The sequence below is a fragment of the Thermobia domestica genome, chromosome 13 (assembly GCF_964235325.1).
Source record: "Thermobia domestica chromosome 13, izTheDome1.hap1.1, whole genome shotgun sequence".
Lineage (NCBI taxonomy): Eukaryota > Metazoa > Arthropoda > Insecta > Zygentoma > Lepismatidae > Thermobia > Thermobia domestica.
This window is the reverse complement of record NC_137466.1, coordinates 193,701,475-193,722,209: the sequence shown is the minus strand read 5'-3', so window position 1 is coordinate 193,722,209 and position 20,735 is coordinate 193,701,475. Positions and strand designations below refer to the sequence as shown.

At 35.9% G+C, this 20,735-nt stretch overlaps 1 protein-coding gene across 6 annotated transcripts in view; it reads left to right on the top strand.

Annotated features, from left to right (window-relative positions):
- Positions 1-20,735, top strand: part of LOC145668910 (uncharacterized) — a 399,698-nt gene that overhangs the window by 295,312 nt on the left and 83,651 nt on the right. For all 6 annotated transcript variants that reach the window (XM_081737188.1, XM_081737189.1, XM_081737187.1 and 3 more), the window contains exon 3: positions 3,167-3,583. In XM_081737188.1, the coding sequence (XP_081593314.1) occupies positions 3,167-3,583 (417 nt within the window). The remainder of the gene's footprint in view (positions 1-3,166; positions 3,584-20,735) is intronic.

Here is a 20,735-nt window from a genome sequence, read left to right as displayed (position 1 = left end):
TTTATATTAAAGTATGTATTTGAATATTAAATAATAGTAATTATATGTCTTAGTGCATGAGTATTAGTGAAATTTGCCTACTGCTCTTTCTTCTAAGAAGTAATTTGGTTAAAATTAACAAAATTTCACCAGAACAAAGAGCACATTAAAAACTCAGCTCATTCAAGAGCCCTATTTGTTGCAACAGAAACGCTTCATGATGGTAGATGTGTATGCAATTGTAAAAGTTCTGTGATTAATGCACAACCAGGAGTAAACGACTAAGAGGCACATAAAGGACATGAGTGCAGACTATTAATTTTCAAGGATAATTACAACAGTTTTATTTTCGAATTCTTTTTTAACTATTCATATATTGAAATTTTTTAATTTAAATTTTTCACGCGTTGGAGAGAAAAAAGGTTCCATTACTACTAAAACTAACTTAATACAAAGATTTTTGTTATTTTTCCAAAGTTTCCGGAAAGAAACTGAAAAACAAAACTTTTTTGTTTTTTTACCAGCCGGTTCAAAATTTCCTGAAATTTTACACTAGTCCAAACTTGATATATATGTATAAGTCGATAAATAGTTAGGAATGACCAAAATTTTCCGGATTCCGGAAAGTCGGAAAATACCACTTTCCGGAATTTTTCTGATTCCTTAATTTTTTTAATTTCAAAATTTTTTTTGGAAATTGGATTTTTTTATTTTACTTTCCGGATTCCGGAAATTAAACATTCCGGAATTGGCCATCCTTAACAAGTTGAACGAAATGAAATGTTTTAGGTTAAATTCTTATGTGTGGTTTTTTGAGAAAATCGGAAGAAAATATAATTTTTATGAATGTAACAAGTATGTCAATCGTTGCCAGTATTAATTAGGATTTTTTTATTCAACCACAAGTTATAGTTTGTTTATTTCTGTACTGTATATGTAAAAAATATATATATACTGTTAACTAACAGATTGTATCTTTTGTTTATGTTCTGCGAACTGTGACACAGATACTCCCAACATTACGTATATGCTGCTTCGCTAGTTGTAATTAATTTTCCATTTAAATGCATTTTCTAGATTTTAGGTGACTTATTTTCCGAAGATTTGATATTCTTTATTTTGTCTTGAAATTACTGTATACACAGGGGACACGGGGCTCAGTGGTAGAGCGCTCACCTCAGTAGTAGAGGATGGGGTCCCTGGTTCGATTCCCTTCCAAGTAAGTTTGTGGAAGGCGACATCTTATCTATAGGTTTTGTCAGGGTACTCCCGTTGCCTCCTACATCCTCATACCACCAATTCTCCCATCATCATTCACTTGCCTTAATCATAATCTCAGTTAGTCTAAAGGACATATTTGGGGAACGTTAAACTAAAAGACTTCATTTCATAATTTATGCATAATGTTTGTTTGTTTAAAATCAAATTTTAAAATTTCAATTTTACGTTCTCCCATACTAACTAGAGTCAAATGATGAGAAGAAATGTTGTATTGAAGTCAACTTTTAATTCTTTCTGAAGCAAAATAAATCTCCAGGCAAAATAAATAAATTTTCACACTATCAAATTTGCCAATATTGATAATTCTTTTGGTGCATTCAAAGGTCAGAATAATATTTTGTTGAAATCAGTGAAGCAAGAAAATTTTTCTCACTTGCATTAAACTTAGTTGCACTCTTTCAAGATGAATTGAAACTTTCTTTTTCTTTTTAATTATGAAACATCATATTATCTTAATGCGAAATATACGTATTTTAAATGTCCAAACGCCATTTTAAATGAAATTTCTCAAACGTTCCATCATGTTTTTTTGAAGTGTATTTGACGTATGAGGATTCGAGTAGAAATAGTTATCCTTTCCGGTAAATGGTTCAGATTTCGCCGAGTTTTTCGCGTCATATACTTCAAAATTTAGAGATTGAAGTCAGGTGGCCATGCTGTCGTACTTGTTTTATTTTTCGATGTACTTAAAATTGTACGCTACAAGCAGGGCTGTAGTCGAGGGTACACAGTGGTACATGCCATATACCCTCTGCTAAGTCTTAGTCATTAGAGTGTATATTATGATTCAAAGTGTATAGTTTCGTTTATTTATTTATTTGTTTAATAGGGCCATGACTCTAATGATAAAGTGACTATATCACCATTTTCCTCTTATATTAGCAAGTGTTCAAATATATGGGTCATGAAAAAAAAAAAAAAAAAACAGCGCTATTTTTTCTGTTCCTTCTCGGAGTGAGTTGGTTCCTTCTCCATACCTACACCCATTTGTTATTAATGGTGTGATTTAAGTACAGAGTGTCAACAAAATAGCATGAAATGCATTTAGACTATAAAACAGTGACATATTCTTTATATTGAATTAATTAATACATACGATTTAAATTGTTCATTAAAAAATGCCTTCAATGTCTTTTATGATAATGATAGATGATCACAAATCAGCGTATACCTTCTGAAAATTTTAGGACTGCAGCACTGGCTACAAGAATATCATTGAAACTTAAGGTTAGTGTAAAGGGACAAGTTTCGCCGATAGATGTCACTACAGTCTTCGTATCTCTCCCATGCATTTTTTTACCTTTCACGAAAATTTGCAATTTCTCTTACAAATTTCAACCTAGAGACTTCAAATTTTTAGAGAAGGAACTTCATAACCTATTAAAGGGAACAATCCGTGCCGATTTCTTATTTAGAATTTTCTTCATTGTTGAAACAGTTCCATTCTTAAAGGTCTGGATATCCATTTCAAGAATCAAGCCTTTCAACAATGAAGAAAATTCTAAATAAAAAAATCGGCACGGATTATTGCCTTCGATAAATTATGAAGTTCTTTTCCTAAAAATTTGAAGTATGTACTAGGTTGAAATTTGTAAGAGAAATCGTGAATTTTCGTGAAAGGTAAAAAAATACATGGGAGAGATACAAAGGCTGTAGTGCCATCTATCGGCAAAACTTGTCTCTTTTAACCAACTTCAAGGGAAAGAAGCACAAACCACATAAATCCTTGGACAGAAAAAGCAAGTGTAATATGTTAGCTAACTTTAGACGCTTGTTTCTGTAACTTCCTCGAAGAAATTATTTTTTAAGAAATTAGTTTAAACTTACACTTAATCTTCTTACGAACATCCTATTTTAATGATGTGCCGTACTTATTTAGTATGTTTTTATTTTATTTTTTTTTCAGTTCCATCATTCACTTCACACACAGAAGCGGACCCACCCCCGTTGGCGCCTATTAAAGTGGAACAAAGCCCCAGTCGAGGAGGCCAGGAATCACAACAACAACAACAACAACAAGTGTCGACGTCCACTAGCGATGAACAGAAGAATTCCAGTAAGGATAGCGCCGTATCTTCCGACCCCAATTCCAAACCCCCGTTCTCGTACGTCGCCCTTATCGCAATGGCCATTCAGAACAGTCCACAGAAAAGAGCAACGCTATCCGAGATTTACGCTTACATCACCACTAAATTCCCGTATTTCGAAAGGAATAAAAAGGGTTGGCAGAACTCCATACGGCATAATCTCTCTCTCAATGAGTGTTTCGTCAAAGTTCCACGAGAGGGTGGTGGAGAAAGGAAAGGAAACTACTGGACGTTAGGTAAGTAGATGTTTTCGTATTCAATAATTAATTTCACGTTAAAACAAAAGTCTCTCTGTGTATAGATATACCACATGGACTTGATACCTGATCTTCCGTTTCAAGCGCTGCTATTGGCTGAAGGAATTCCATTCCCTTTGGTGTGGATGGCTGCAAGGCTCTCTCGCATAGTAGCAGCTGAACCCTTATTAGTTCAACCGTGGATGGTCGAGCTTTAGTTCACATTTTTGCCACGGCTCAAGACATTTTGGCAGCACTATATAAAGGCGAATTTTGATAGGTGGCTTAGGCACGTATGATGGAGTTTAAGTACCATAATTTTTAATTACCCTTTCATTACTGGTCGAAACGTGACAAGTTTCCATGTACTACGAACAGGATTGCAAAAATACAATTAGTCAAAATAAGGGATAGGCTGATGAGTTTCAATAAGTAGGGCTATCACGGGAACGGTTTTGAGAAACATGATACAGTGGTAAAAAGAAATGAGCCAGGCATCAAATAAAAAGACTGAAAGAAATACAAAAGTATGAACTAATACAAAGAGATATTATAGAAAGAAAAAAAATAGGTAAATCTTACTTTTAAAACAATGGATTTTGGTTACTTAAACTTTCTTCAAAAAATCATACTCCACGCTTAACTTAACTGCACTTATGAACTTTTTCAAGTTTGATTTTTCTTTAAGTTGTTGATAAACTCATTACAGCTTAAAGGTGAAGAGTTGATTGCTATTATAAGTTCAGCTTTCATCAACTGGTCAGAACACCTATTTCTTGTGTCAGTCCATTTCAAATTCCTGTATGAGAAAACTTTTTCCACAAATGAATTTGACGATGGGATGCTTAGAAAAAAGGAGACGACCTTAAATAAATGTAGCAACTCAGACCTTTTCTGAAATACGGTACGATTTGTCATTTACTGCCCATATTTATGTCCTTTTCCGCCACCAAGATATCAATAAAGTCTTCTACTGAAGAAAATTTGTCATGTAAGTTGTCTAATGATACCTTGTCTTCAAGTTTTAACTGTTCAACAACAGCCGATAAGTCGGTAAATTGGAGTTTGTGATTTAGAACCATTGATCTTAAAACATACAGGGGATTTTGCCATTTGGACAAAAATACGGGATTTTTACCGTCCCGTATCGAAGCTTCCCGGGACACGGGACAAAATCATAAAATAAGGGACTGTCCCTTAAAATCTGGGACCTTTGGGAACCCTGACTGCGAACCTCAGCTTTTGTTTTCGGTTGTATCCACTTTAATACCACTCGTCAACTGTGGTCTCTTTTCTTCCCTCCCCTAGTTTTTCGTCCACTATGCCTTCTGTCCTGTCCTTTACCATACAATGTCTTCTCAAACAATACCCGAATGCAGGTTCATATTTTAACATCCTTGCCGCCCCGAGCTATTAAAAATACCGCGTCCCACAATATCAATAAATACTGGTGTAAAAAAGTGACAGACAAGTGACTAATCCTTTATGGAAGTTGAAAAAAATTATCTCTGTGTTTGTATATATACTGATCCAGTTTCTATTTTGGATTCCTATTTCTGCGAGATCCATCTTAATATTGCCCTCCCATCTGCGCATAGGACTTCCTAATGGTCGTTTCCGGTTGAACTTTCAATCAAAACTTTGAAAATGTTCCCACTTTCCTTCCATTCTGAGTATATCACCTGCTTACCTCAGCCACCTAGACTTTATGTCCTTAATAATGTTTGGTAAACGGTATAAATTAGAGTTGGTGGGGGGAAGATGCCATAGTTTTTAATCATAAGACAATAGCAAACAGAAAAATACGACTTGAAGACTGACACTTACAGGATAAGTAGTTTAGTCCTTTCGCCAGACCCTGTGTGACGGTCTACGGTAAGGTGTAGAAAAGCGGATAAGTAAACATCGCCAATTAGGCATCTTTCCCGCACTGTCGGTGTAAGATGCCTATTTCATGTGGGTAAGATGCCACACATTTTGGCATGGCTATTACCGTAACGTTGGGAAATAAAACGATTTTTTTTTTATTGTGTAGTATAATATATTATGTATCCTTACAATACTGAATGCGGCTTAATCTAATGTAGATAAATAAATTATGTAGAATGCGTGCAAATAATACGACAGGCAACACACTATAGGAAAAACCATCAAACATAAAGAAAATCGCACCTTTAATATGAAAGCAAAGTAATTTTGATACAGTTATAATAGGTTAAATAAACATTAAGGCAATACCGGAAACTACAATAAACATTTGGACAATGAATACAATGTCAGGAATGTTAAACAGTTAGGCACTAGAAATGTTCAGGGAACTATAACGTACAAACAGGTACTTGTAAACGTAATGTGGTGTATTATTTTGAAACATAGTGTGACAGGAGCACAACCTTATCTGCTCGTTAACCTGTATGCAAAAACAAGTAGGGTCTAGGATTTCCTTAGCCTGTACGATTAAACAACTAGAGCACTTAGCAGGATCTTAAGAACATGTAGCATGAAACCATTTCTGACAGGAATTCACCTTATCCAATCCACTTTAGGACTATCTGGATCAAAATAATACAACCCACAAACACAGCAATAGTTATCCGATTGTGCAGCATAAGTACTTTTCCTTCTTTCCGTGCTGTTGGTGGTTTTGGTGGAAAATTATTTCGCAGACGTGTCCGGAACATCCAAATTCAATACAGACGCCTGTCATTTACATCGGACGTTCCTTGGTACGAGATCTGATAGAGGATAAATATCATTGAAAGATACTTGCGGAGACGTTTGAATTGCAGCAGTCAACTCTACATTGGTTGAAGAGCGGTCAGAAGAAGCAGAGTTTGTTGGCGTATCTTCATGTGAAAGCTAGTCAGGAGATGTCTTCAGCATCAGTAGAGTTTATATATATATATATGGGTTTGTACAGTGGGAAGCGTGGCCGTCAAGAATGAGTAATACCTTCCCGGTCTGCGCAGGTCTACATGAAATGAAGTGCTGCTGTAACCAGGTCATGAAAATGTCAGAATTGACGTATGCAGAGTTTTGATTCGTTATTATGGTTGCACCATTGGGCATAGTCTGCCCACTCCTGCTTTTTGTTCTTACCTTTAAAAATGCATGTAGGAGGCAGAAAGACATCTTCTGCTCTGCAAGATATGATGACAGAAATGGTCTCATCCTTTTCGCCAGACGTAACTTGCTTCGTTGGAGACTGTTTAACACCAATAACGTGTTCTACACGTGCGTTGATCTGGAGACGGTTTCATCGACATCAATGGAATTTGGTAGAATTGTGATGACTGGAATGCATTCATCCCTCCTGTTCGTATTTGTTCTACTGCGAATTCCAATCTTTCTCCCGACCACTCCGCTCGTTGAGACATTCGTTGATATATCCGTGAAATTATCTGCAAAGACAAAAAGGGGCATACTTAGTCACTATGACAGCAGTATAATCGTGTATATCGAATGAGAAAAGCAACTGTTATCTTAGCTTTTACATTTGTATCAATCTGCAGGTATCCACATATTTCTCTTGCATTTTCTGCTGTCCTGGGCATCTTGTGCTACAGCATGCAAATCAAACGTTATAGGCATCTTGCACCGCACTTTTTAGGCAACCATCTCATTCAGCGGTTCAAGATGTCTAATCCCTTATCTACACGTCATGTGCCGCCAACTGCATTTGACTCATATCAGTTCATGGCATAATCTGTCTTCACGTTTCCTGCGCAATTTCAGAATAATAACTTTAATAGCTACTTATTAACCATGACTTATGTGCACTTCATCTACCATTTTAAGCAATAACAAAGGGTGCATATCTCACTTTTTTCTTCTCTTCGTTCACACACTACTTCAATTACCTTGTGGTTTTGGCAAAATAACAGACATACAATTCTCTCTCCGCTGCGGGCATTCCCCTGCCATCTCGTTGCATAAGTTCCAAGCAGTGCATTTGTAGGCATCTTCGACGCATAGGCATCTCACTTTCACCCACTCTATGTAGTTCCTCGTTATGAAGTTTCCGTCATTGCCTATTCCCGTTCCTCTTGTGTCCGAATGTTTGTCTCAGGATGTTGTTCTCAAATAGTTTGTTCTCAAATAGTTTTAGTCTACTTTCTTCTCTCAGAGTAAGCGACCATGTTTCGCAACCATATAGCACTACAGGGATGTTTATCGTTTTATATACATTTTAAGCTTTAAATTCCTCGACAGAATTCCCGACGACAAAAGATTTTGACCTGAATAAACCGGTATATATATATATATAGGTCCATGATAGGTTATGCATAAATACATACTGCGCGAATCAGTTTCTTTCCCTCTGTATAATTACCTTCAATATTGGTTTTTAATTCGACCCAGCTATTCTTCTTTTTAATACTCTAATTAGAAATTTAGTACATTCAGTGGTGTATGTAAAGGAGGGCTTCTGGGCTAAAGGCTCCCCTCGAAATTGTATTTACTATATTAAAGTAAATGAAATATCTTGCAGAATTTTCACATTTCCAGGAACAAAGTTAGCCAAGCCCCTCCCCCCAGCCCGAAACAAAATCATAAACATGCCACTGAGTACATTGAATCCTCCGTTAACGGATGCCTCCATGATACGGACATATTTTTCTGTCGCTGATATGTCTATTATTACGGGAAGAACTTTCTTTTTACTGTCACTCTCAAATACGAACACGGACAATCAGTCCTGTTTTTTTCTTCTTCTTTTTTCTTTCCAGCGTTTAGTAACCTTCTCATGGTGGACAGAAATTATCCTCTATACGTATTTAGCATTCAAAAAAGTACTTTCTGTAGTTTGAAAATAAACTGCACAAAGTATAGTAGACAGAAAATCTCTTCCCCACAAACTGTTTTGTGGTAAGTCAGTGACTTGATAAACCACTAACTATTATAATCACGTAGTTTAAAGCTGAATTCACAGTTTTCTTCTCTCTGTCGACAATAATTTGCTTTCTTGTGGGCATCTCGAATGAGTAGAGACAATCGTTGAAAGCTAGCCGAATGCCAACTAGGGGTGCACCAACGGGGTTCCAACTGTTCCGGACACCCAAAACACATCCTATCTCGATATACATTTTTACACTTTTCCTATGATTCTTTAACAGGCAAATGATTGATGTAGCATGAAAATTTGATCTTACACTTCATCTGTACTCTTTCTTTTATAAAAACAATATAGTTCTATCATTTTTAAAAAATGAAAATATAGGTGGAAGTGTTTTAAAATTACATATCGCATATCGTCTTTTCGAGTGCAGAATAATACCCGTTCAATACTACATAAATTTAAGGTACTACATAAACATAATGATTCCCTCCAAAGTTTGGACCCCTCTAAACAAAAATTTCTAGGTGCGCGCCTGTGCCCAAGAATTCTTTGTGGAATTTCTCTCTATTGTAACAAATTCCTTGCAATTTCAAAAGATAGAGGAGCAAACATCATTTGTTTTATGATAAAATTTCAAACAGATATTTATAATCTCATTCGCTTTCAGACACCCACAGTAATTCAACTGTACATACAGTATTTTCATATTAGCTAATATTTAATTTTTTTTATGACTAACGTATTTATTGTATACCCCAAGAACTATGATAGTCTAAATTTGTGATAACCCTTTAGTAACGGACACTTCTCATTAAAATGATCATATACCATTGGTGCCTGTTATTCCGATGTTTCACTGTAGTTTTTTTTTTCAGATTTAAAGGAATGATCTAAGTTTAGCTTTACTCATTGATAAACTACCAATTTCACTTCTTTTCATGTAACAACCTATAACGGATAATATTTATACGGTAGGTACGGTAGTTCTAGGGTTGCCAATTGGCCGGTTTTTCATGGATATAGTATATTGCTGTTATTTTGATCAGGGGTAAAAGTGGACCTGAAAAGATAGGGGCATGCATGACGTCACGCCGTCTCCCGTGCCAATCTTTGCCCAGTGTGATTTTTTTTTTTTGGAAAGTGGGGGACACCACGGATATTTTTTGGAAGCGGGAGGACGGCGTCCCCCCTCACTTTTACCCCCAGATTTTGATTAAAGTCCCCTGACCGATACGAACCTCTTACCAGTCCCTTCATGACCGGCTTTTTCGAATTTGTATGTAGTTAGAAGCAATTTCATCTAGTTCAAAGTATAGATTTAAAAAGTAACTTTCATTCTGTAAATCCAAAACTGTCACATTTCACCATCTATCAACGATTAATATATTTTGTTAATCTTTTTAGATAATTTTAAAGTGAAGACAAGGACTGTATCAGGAAAAAAAATCAAATTTATTTGTAAGCAATTTTATACATTTATTGAGACTAAAAAAAGACTTCTTAAAGCAATTTCCTGTAGCTAAAGTATAAGTTTAAAGAATAAATTTCATTTTCCAAATCCAAAATTGTCGCGTACTAAAAATCAATATACCTTTGTTAATCTGTTTCGGTAATTTTAAAGAAGTGGCAGTTACTGGTAAATACAATAAAATGATCAATGCCGATTTCAGTTTTTCATTTATAGCATAATGTATCTATTAAGCGTATTAGTCAATGTACTAAGGATATGCAAAATACAGGTGCTAATGCACTTTTATTCACGATAGTATTTTCCTTCCTATGGGAGGGGGGGGGGATCCGAACAGAGATACTTCACACTTTTAGACCTATATCATAGGGAATTTTGAGGGAGTGCCGGCTTTTTTTATTTTGCAGAGTTGGCAACCCTAGGTAGTCCCTGTAGAATGATTGTAGCAACATAAGAAAGAGAGATCCATGTATTGACTTTGCAAAGGACAATGAATATACATACACTACAAGAATAAACTCAGTTGTAATAAGCAGACGAATTAGCCGCAGTTAGAATGAGAACATCCAATAAGTAAAATATCCAGGTAGAATTGACAAGAATTTGACGTGTGTCATTTGATCTTCTCGCGTAACAAAAATCGAAAAACTTTAGAAGTGTTGCTAGGAGTGCGATGTGACAGTTTATGAGATACATAACCTTTATACAGAGCTTTTTTGATATCAACGGATGAGATTCCTTTTGGACTATATCCTCGTCTTCTTTTCGAATTAATGGTCGTATCGTACCCTCGGGGTATGTGAAGCTTTTCTGGCATGCGTACTTCACTGCGAATGAAACTTCAGTTCAGAGTTCTCCAACTGATGCAGTAGACAGGACCTTGAAATTGGATAATATTACTTACACTGACAGCTGCCACGTGCTTCGCTAATGAGGTTTGTCTTGAGGGAAGAAGAGAGGGATAATAGCCCCCCCCCCGTCCCAATTTGAGAAACATATCCTTTTTAATAAATTGTGTACTAATGTACTACTAAAAAACGTTAAGTTCTTGTATCGGTTGACAGTTTCCCGCCTTGCCTTGCCAAAATTTGCAGTGATGATTTGGGTGGTACCCCAATAAGGAATATTTAACCTACGATTAAATTAAACAAAAACGCAATTTTATTGAATCTTCAAGGATATGCTTGTACAGCCACCAGCAAAAGTATCTTCCCCCTAAGAGCTCTAATTCCACTACTTGAGGTCAAGATAATTTGCAGTTTGTAAAACGCCTGGGCAGACGCAACCGAACTTACACGTAACTTTTCTTGGTACTGACAACAGTTGGTAGCACTGAGTCAGGTCTTTATGCAAGTAAAATTGTAAGTAGATGACGCACGAAACATTTCTCCATTCTGAGATGAATCTCTATGGTTCAGAATGTGTTTTCTAATGAACATCATATATTAATCTCAATATTGTGTATGTAATGTATTATTTCATTATATACTGTACGGTATGTTCAAAGAAATAAAAAATACTGACCACGCATGAATCAGAAAATGCTTGAAAGTAGGTGAAAATATCAAATCTAGAACAATTATTGAAAATAAGTTTGTAAATAATTGCCTCCATTGACAGACCATCTCCCGTTCTCCTCATTCCAAAGTCTTTTTCTTTCTGGAGAAGAGATCATCCTTGTCACACTGAATATGTATTGAAATTGAAACCTTTGAAAAAGTTTCAACCTGTTCGGGATTTGAACCCAGGTCCGCCAAGCTTTATTGCGCTAACCATTTAACTATCGCATCACTTCAGCTTTCACTCGAACTATTAGATAGTTAAAATCTTTGCATGTAAGTCTATACACTAGATACTAATGATTCTATAAGGAGACGTTCTTTATATGAGTGTCACATTGACTTACTCGAGATTTCCTTCTTTAACTTAAAAACAAGTTATATAGACCCTCGTGAATGAGGAAAACATCACGAAACGTTCTTCAAGTTGAGGCTGCCTCATCGTTTTTAACGATGGTCCCGATTTACGTAACTATTCTTGCTCACCTTCCTTAACTTGTAATTTCCAATGAAGAAAAGACGTCAAACATTATTTTCTCATTCTTTGAATTGTATCAACATGTGTAGAAATTGAAAGTTCTATTTTTTTCTTCCGTAACTACTAGTTTATTTTCTTATCTTTGCATGAGGAATTTGTAATAGAGTGGTAAAGTATGGAACTTATATGGGAGAGACCGAGGTTAGAATCCCGTCGTGGCAATTATTTTTTCTTTATTGCAAGATATGGTTTACGTAATTGGTACAGGGGCGTCATTTATGGGGGGCAGGAGGGGGCATTTGCCCCCCAAGATTTTGAGGAATACATATACTTTAATTGATTGTCTACTAATATACTAGTACAAAACGTGAAAGTCTTGTGTCGATGGTGCCCTTGCACCCCTCAAGCAAAGTCTGAAATGACGCCCCTGAATTGGTATTTTAGATCTGTTATTCCCGTATTATTATTATTATTATTATTGGCTACATATTTTATATTTTATGAAGTTTTTCATTGAATTTCAAGTCTTTTCTTCTTTTTTAGTATGGAACGTATCTGAAATGCTGAATTGCTTAAAACATTAATATTTCTAGCAGTAGTAGAAGTAGTATAAACTTACAAGCAATTGCTGGGAAACAATAACGTTTATGTTTTATGAGACCCATTTTTGACCCTTACTAACGATATACCTTACGTATTCATCAAGTGTTCGCCAAACACGTTATGTTCCCAGACAGTATGAATCAAGGTTGATACAGCTGACGTAATCTTGTAGACGTGTTTCATAGGTCACTATTCTATTGCGAGTGAACTCAATCAAATGGTCTTAACACTGAGACCGTGAGAAATTGAATATTTTCCATGATATCATACATTGGAAGTATCAACATTGCAAATGGTAAAAAATTCTTTTAGTTACCCAGCGGGAATCGAACCCAGGACCAAAAGGATGACACTAACACATCGCTGTTAATTAAGAGGAAAACTTGGCTGAAGTGTCTTCAGCAAATTGCACAGTTTTACAATTCCAATGTAAAATTCTTATTTCGGCCATAATAAATTAAAGTGTTATATTGAAGCAATAATCAGAAGAATTAAGATCTAAATTGTCAACGTCAATTGTTGGAAATCAGTGATAGAAGTAGTATTAGTGGATGGCATTGCAGCATTTAGACATGAGGAAGTTTAACGCCCTACTTGAGCATCGAGGCTAAATATTACGTGAAACTACAGTTTAAATCGAAAAGGAAATGAAATGAAATCTGTAAGTTTTACGTCTCACGATTGTGCCGACTAGGCTAAAGGAGCAGTTATATATATATATATATATATATATATATATATATATATATATATATATATATATATATATATCTTCGGGTATTTCTTTATAATTATATTCTTTCACGAGCCATTAATACACATTGCAGATTGTGGAGTTATACATTTTATCCAGTCTACTCGATAATGGAGAAATCAAAATCTCTAACCATTGGCCTCACGAAGACGTCATATGTGGCCCGCGCACTCAAATGTACTTTTTATACATATTTTCCGTTTATTACATTATTTTGTATGGACGTTTTTTGTGAAATGTAGGAAATGAAAACTTAAAATGTAAACAACCTAAAACTCAAGCTACTTCATGCCCAAAGCGTAGGTGGACCAGCGATGAGCAACTAGCAACCTCTCGGCAAAAATTGGATACCGTGCAGCGACGATCCACTGTGGCCCCACTTTTGATTTGAAAATTATACCACCAACGGCAGAGGTGCGACAAAACGCAAATGAACCACAAAATTACTGCTCCATATGTTAAATCACCTATATGCATGATTTGTTTACAATAAAGTGTCTTAAAAAACACTAAAAATTGCTCCGGAGTCGGCTCAAACCACCAACCTTCCGATTAGTAGGCAGGTGTTCTTCCGGCTTCGCCACACGGAGGCGATGAAGGAGACATCGTATGTAGAGATAAATCATTGAGGTGTTTTTTTTATTTCGCCAATCAGTGCTCCTTAATATAAACAACTAAAACTCAAGCCATTTGCTTTTATGACCCAAGGAAACCTGAAATAATTTTGAAATAAATAACATTTGTAATGATGTCCATTATGGAAAAATGTTAAAACAAGGATATTTTCAAATTTGAAACTTTTTCATGTAAATTTCAGCAGACTAAAGTTTTAAATTAATATTAACAACTTCTAAAATTGAGACAAGTGCTAAACCTCAGATTATGGTATTTACATTTACGAAAACTTTCACATGCTTTTGAGAAAGTAAGTTTTGGAAGGACACTGGTTTCATTTTTTAATTGTGACCCGCAACCTGATGCTCAACTGGGCAAGTGACTCGATGGATTGAAAACAATTTTGGGCATTCCTGACCAATTGAGAGACCGTATTCGTTACATTTTACTTTTGCACACACACACACACACACACACACATATATATATATATATATATATATATATATATATAGAGAGAGAGAGAGAGAGAGAGAGAGAGGCGCGAATCCAGAGAATGGTCAAAGCTAGTAGACCTGGACGGTTAGAGGAATCGTAAACCGAAGTTTCGGTTTGAAATACAAACTGCTTTAAAGCGATTAACCGATACCAAATCGAACCGAAAAATAGTCCTATTTTCTATTGATCATTCACGTGTTCTTCCAAAGTTAGTTATTAAGAGAAAGACATGAAGAATCGTAATTTCGTTCAAAATTGAAATAGCAGACCCAGAATTACTTAATCTAAAAAGAAATTATTCCATGTAGTTCGAGCTTTGTATCAAAATACTGTATATAAGGATATTCTCAAAAAGTTCAATCCAGTGTCTGTTTCAAACCGAACAGAACCAATTATGGTTGGGTTTCTGAAATAAACCAACACATTCGGTTTTTAAACTTAAATCGTAATCAAACCGGTTAACCGATTAACCAATATTTTGGAACATTTGTAGTAAAGAGACTGTAGTTACTCTTTCTATTGTCTATTGTTGTTTCGAACCCATCGGGCCACTTGAGCAGTTGGGTATCATGTTGCGGGCAACAATTAAAAGACTGAAAGCTGTCTTTCCAAAATCACTTTCTTAAAACTGTGTCAACCTTTTTGTAAAAGTTAAATACCAAAATCTGAGGTTCAGCAGTTGTCTGAATTTTAAAAATTGTTAATATGAACTTAAAATTTTATGATGTTGCAATTTATACGGAAAAGTGACAATTTTGAAAATATCGCTGGTCCACCGACGCTGGTGGTATAATTTTCAGAAAGGAAGTAGGGCTACAGCGGATCGTCGCTACAGGATATTCAATTTTTGCCGAGAAGTCGCTAATTGTCCATCGCTGGTCCACCGACGCTTTTGGCATGAGGTTGCTAGAGTTTCAAGTTGCTTACGTTATAAGTTTTCTTTTTTACATTTCATGAAAAAACGTTCATACAAAATAGCGCAATAAACGGAAAATATGTACAAAAAGTACATTTGAGTGCGCGGGCCATACATCACGTCTTCACGGGCCAACGGTTAGAGATTTTGATTTCTCCAATATCGAGTAGACTAGATAAAATGTTGAACTCGACAATCTGCAATGTATATTAATGGCTCATGAAATAATATAATTATAAAGAAATATCCGAAGAGATATATATAATCGTCTCCTTTAGCCTAGCCGGCATAACCGTGAGATATAAAACTTACAGATTTCACTTCATGGACCTATATATATACCGGTTTATTCAGGTCAAAATCTTTTGTCGTCAGGGATTCTGTCGAGGAATTTAAAGCTTAAAATATATAAAACGATAAGCATCCCTGTAGTGCTATATTGTTGCGAAACATGGTCGCTTACTCTGAGAGAAGAACGTAGACAAAGTATTTTAGAACATCCTGAGATGAACATTCGGACATAAGAGGAACGAACGGGAATAGGCAATGGCGGAAACTTCATAACGAGGAACTACATAGAGTGGGTGAAGGTGAGATGCCTATGCGTCGAAGATGCCTACAAATGCACTGCTTCGAACTTATGCAACGAGATGGCAGGGAATGATTTCATTTTCTAAGACATACGTTTAAACTGTAGTTTCACGTAACGTTTAGCCTCGATGTTCAAGCAGAGCGCTAAACTTCCTCATGTGTAAATACAGCAATACAATCCACAAAAAAATAATTCTATCACTCATTTTCAACAATTTACTTTGACAATTTAAATTTGAATTCTCTTGGGTATTGTTTCTACATAACTCTTTGTATTTTATTATGACGGAAACGAGAGTTTTACAATATTGGAATTTAAAAGAGTGGACTTTGCTGAAGACACTGAACACCAAGTTTTCCCCCGTTAATAAACAGCTATATCTCACAGTTGTCTCATAAGCGTTGATTTCACACCCTGTTGGTTGTGGGTTCAATTCCCGCTGGGTGGTTAAAGCAATTTTTATCATTTGTAACATTGATACTTTCAATATAAGATGACATGGAAAATATTCAGTTCCTTTCTGCCGTAGTTGAAATGACTTTCTTCAGTGCACTCGCAATAGAAAAGTGAACTGTGAAACACAACTACAAGATCACACCAACTGTATCAATCTTGATTCGTACTGTCTGGGAACGTAACGTGTTTAGCGAACACTTGATGAATACGTAAGGAGGTATATCGTTAGTAAGGGTCAAAAATAGGTCTGATAAAACATAAACGTTATTGTTTCCCAGCAATCGCTTGTAAGTTTCTACAACTTCTACTACTGCTAGAAATATTAATGTTTTAAGCAATTCAACATTTCAGATACGTTCCATACTAACAAAAAAACTTGAAATTCAATCAAAAACTTCACAAAATATAAAATATGTAGCTAATAATAATAATAATAATAATAATAATAATATCAATTACGTAATGTACAGATTTACAATACCAATTACGTAAACTATATCTTGCAATAAAGAAAGAATAATTGCCACGACGGGATTCGAACCTCGGTCTCTGCCATACGAGTTCCATACTTTACCACTCTATTACAAATTCCTTATACAAAGATAAGAAAATAAACTAGTAGTTACGGAAGACAAAAATAGAACTTTCTATTTCTATACGTGTTGATAAAATTCAAAGGATGAGAAAATAAGGTCTGCCGTCTTTTCTTCTTCTTTGGAAATTAGAAGTTAAGATGAGCAAGAATAGTTACATAAATCGGGACCATCGTTAAAAACGATGAGGTAGCCTTAACTTGAAGAACGTTTCGTGATGTTTTCCTCATTCACGAAGGTCTATATAACTTGTTTTTAAGTTAAAGGAGGAAATCTCGAGTAAGTGATTGTGACACTCACATAAGGAACGTCTCGTTATACGGTCATTATTATCTAATGTATAGTCTTACATGTAACGATTTATCTAGCTATTAGCTTAGGGGGAAGATGAAGTGACGCCGTAGGTAAGTGGTTAGCGCATTGAACTTCTATTTAGCGGACACGGGTTCAAATTCCGGCGAGGTTCTAACTTTTTAAAATGATTCAAAATTTATGTCAATGCATACTCAGTGTAACAAGCCAGATCTTCTTCTCTGCAGAAAGAAAAATATGTTGGAATGAGGAGAATTGGGGAAGGTCAGTCAATGGAGGCAATAATTTACAAACTTATTTTCAGCAGTTGTTCTAGATTTGGTATTTTTATCTACTTTCAACCATTGTCTGATAAGTGCGTGGTCAGTATTTTTATTTCTCTGACTATGCAGTATATAACGAAATAATGCATTACATGCACAACAATATTGAGAATAATATATGATGTTCATTGGATAACACGATCCGAACTATAGAGATTCATCTCAGAATGGAGAACTGTTTCTTTAGTCACCTAGTTTACAATTTTAGCTGCATAAACACCTGAATCAGTTCTACCAACTTCTGTGAGTGCCGAAAAAAGTTCCGTGTAAGTCGGGTTTGATCTATCCAGGCTTTTTCACAACTGCAAATGACCTGGACCCCAAGTAATGGAATTAGAGCATTTAAGAGGGGGGAGATACTTTTGCTGGTATCTGTACACATTCGCAAGTAGAGTATTTTGTTCCTACATTATAATTATATAGATTTGCTCCCAATTGTTAATGAAATGATGAATTAGAGTTTAACTATTTAGGATAGTAATGAAATAGATGGTTAACCTGTAATCTGTTGGAACAAGACATAACCACATGTCTCAGGTTACGATGCCACTCCCGCATCAACACAGTTTTAGCTGTAAGTACTTCACAAATTTTAGAGAAAAGTTTGAATAATAATAATAATAATAATATTTGGTCTAGGAATTAATTCGTGCGGGTGGACAAGAGATGGCGCAACGAACGGAGCGTCCCACAGTTCCGTGTATCCACACATGTGTTGCAAACCCCTGTCATCGCGTATCGTTCGTAGTATAGGGCAGTGGATTAAAGCGTCAACAACACCAGTTTGTAGTTAAGTAAACATGGCGCAATTTGTGCCTGATAAAGTGTTTTTGCGGGGTGTCCTGCTGCATTACTTTAACATGCAGAAAAGTGCGACTGAAAGTCATCGTATTTTGGTGGAAGTGTATGGTGACCATGCTCTAGCTGAGCGAACGTGTCAGAAGTGGTTTGCACGGTTTAGAAGTGGTGATTTCGGCTTGGCAAACCAAGAGCGAGCTGGACAGACAAAAAAATTTCAAGACGAAGAATTGACAGCATTGCTCGAGCAGGATTCGTGTCATTAATCAGTTCTTTGCCGAACAAGTATAGTATTATTAAGAAAGTATATATATATGTATTTCGAGCTACGAAGTTTCAGTGGGGTCCGGGGCCGGTAAACCCTCACGTGGTTGCACTTTTGTGTGTAATGAAAATTATATGGTAATATTCATAGACTAAGTACATACAATAGTCACCATATGTGGCACAATCACAACTGAACTCTCATCAATTGCCGAGTATTTTTCCATATCATTGAGTTATTTTAGAACTAAAGGACGGTATGCTGTACCAGTGCCGGATTTACGTATAAGCTAAACAAGCTATAACTCAGGGCCCCACGCTCCTGGGGGCGCCCAAAATTAAAGGAAAAAATGAATACACATTTCCAAAATATAAGTAAAATAATAAAATAAAATCTACACAGCCCTATAGCCAAAGTGCTACGTTCGTGTAGGCCCCTATGATGTAAGTAATGGGGCCCCTTCTGCTAGCCTGCTCCCTAAAATTTCACTAGTTTCTTCATTTCTGTATATAGGGTCCTGTGTTTATTTGGACACACAAAGGGCCCCACCAAACCTAAATCCAGCTCTGTGCTGTACGTAGTTATGAGCTATACCTTCTAATCCACCCATATTTGCATCATGAAAGGACTGATTTGTTCGTAGTCGTGTTTCATTTTGATATCATGAAAATGCCATTTCATGGAATCTGAAATTGAAATTAAATGATATGATGTTTCTAGTTTAACGTCTCACGATTATGCTCCCCGGGCAAAGCAGATGATGATGATGATGATAATGAATCATATAGTTGAAAGAAAAAAGTGGGAGGATATACGAGAACTCCGAGAAAAAACATTCACATGGTGTTAACTTCGCACGAGCTGGAATTGAACCAGAGACCCCACACGCCACAGGTGAACGCTCTACGATTAAACAACCTCGACGCCAGAAACCTGCAAATGATTGTGTTAGAAAGAAATGAGATTTACTCGAATCATAGTTAAATGATCATTTATAGTTTATAATTATTCAGAAAAATAATGAAATTGATGCTTGATCAGATATCTGATATATACAGACTTGATAAAGCTACTAGCATTCTTGTATAAGCTATTTCTAACTAATACTTCGAGTTACTTCAGGGCTACATTGTTAGGGTACATGTTTTTCACACGGTTACTCTGCTTTGAATCTCAATGGGAACTCATGTGGTTCAGATTTCACGTCAAACTGTAGGTCCACGTCGCCTATAGCCTGGGTGCTAGACGATACTTTAAACTTCAAAATTGCCTACCTAACTTCAAGCTTCTCTATGTAATTTTCAGAATTATATATAATATGTATCCTTTGCATATAGTTTGCAGAGCTGCCAGATGTACCGTAACTATAGTTCGCATAACAAGATTTTGGATCGTGTCCAAACGTATTATCTGCGACAAAATCGAAAACTTATTGTAACACTTGTGCTATTGTAAGCAAAAATTGCCATCATCCGATAATTTATTTTCATTCTTGTTGCAACTGACAAATCTGACGTATTTGAGAGCCTTTCTTTGATTGTTAAAAGCGTGTTAAGGTTGAGAATGGGTGTAATTTCCAGCTTCAGTCAAATTCTGAGATTTTCTTTGATTGTTAAAAGCGTGTTGGTGTTGAGAATGGGTGTAATTTCCAGCTTCAGTCAAATTTTGAGATTTTCTTTGATTGTTAAAAGCGTGTTGGTGTTGAGAATGGGTGTAATTTCCAGCTTCAGTCAAATTCTGAGATTTTCTTTGATTGTTAAAAGCGTGTTGGTGTTGAGAATGGGTGTAATTTCCAGCTTCAGTCAAATTTTGAGATTTTCTTTGATTGTTAAAAGCGTGTTGGTGTTGAGAATGGGTGTAATTTCCAGCTTCAGTCAAATTCTGAGATTTTCTTTGATTGTTAAAAGCGTGTTGGTGTTGAGAATGGGTGTAATTTCCAGCTTCAGTCAAATTTTGAGATTTTCTTTGATTGTTAAAAGCGTGTTGGTGTTGAGAATGGGTGTAATTTCCAGCTTCAGTCAAATTTTGAGATTTTCTTTGATTGTTAAAAGCGTGTTGGTGTTGAGAATGGGTGTAATTTCC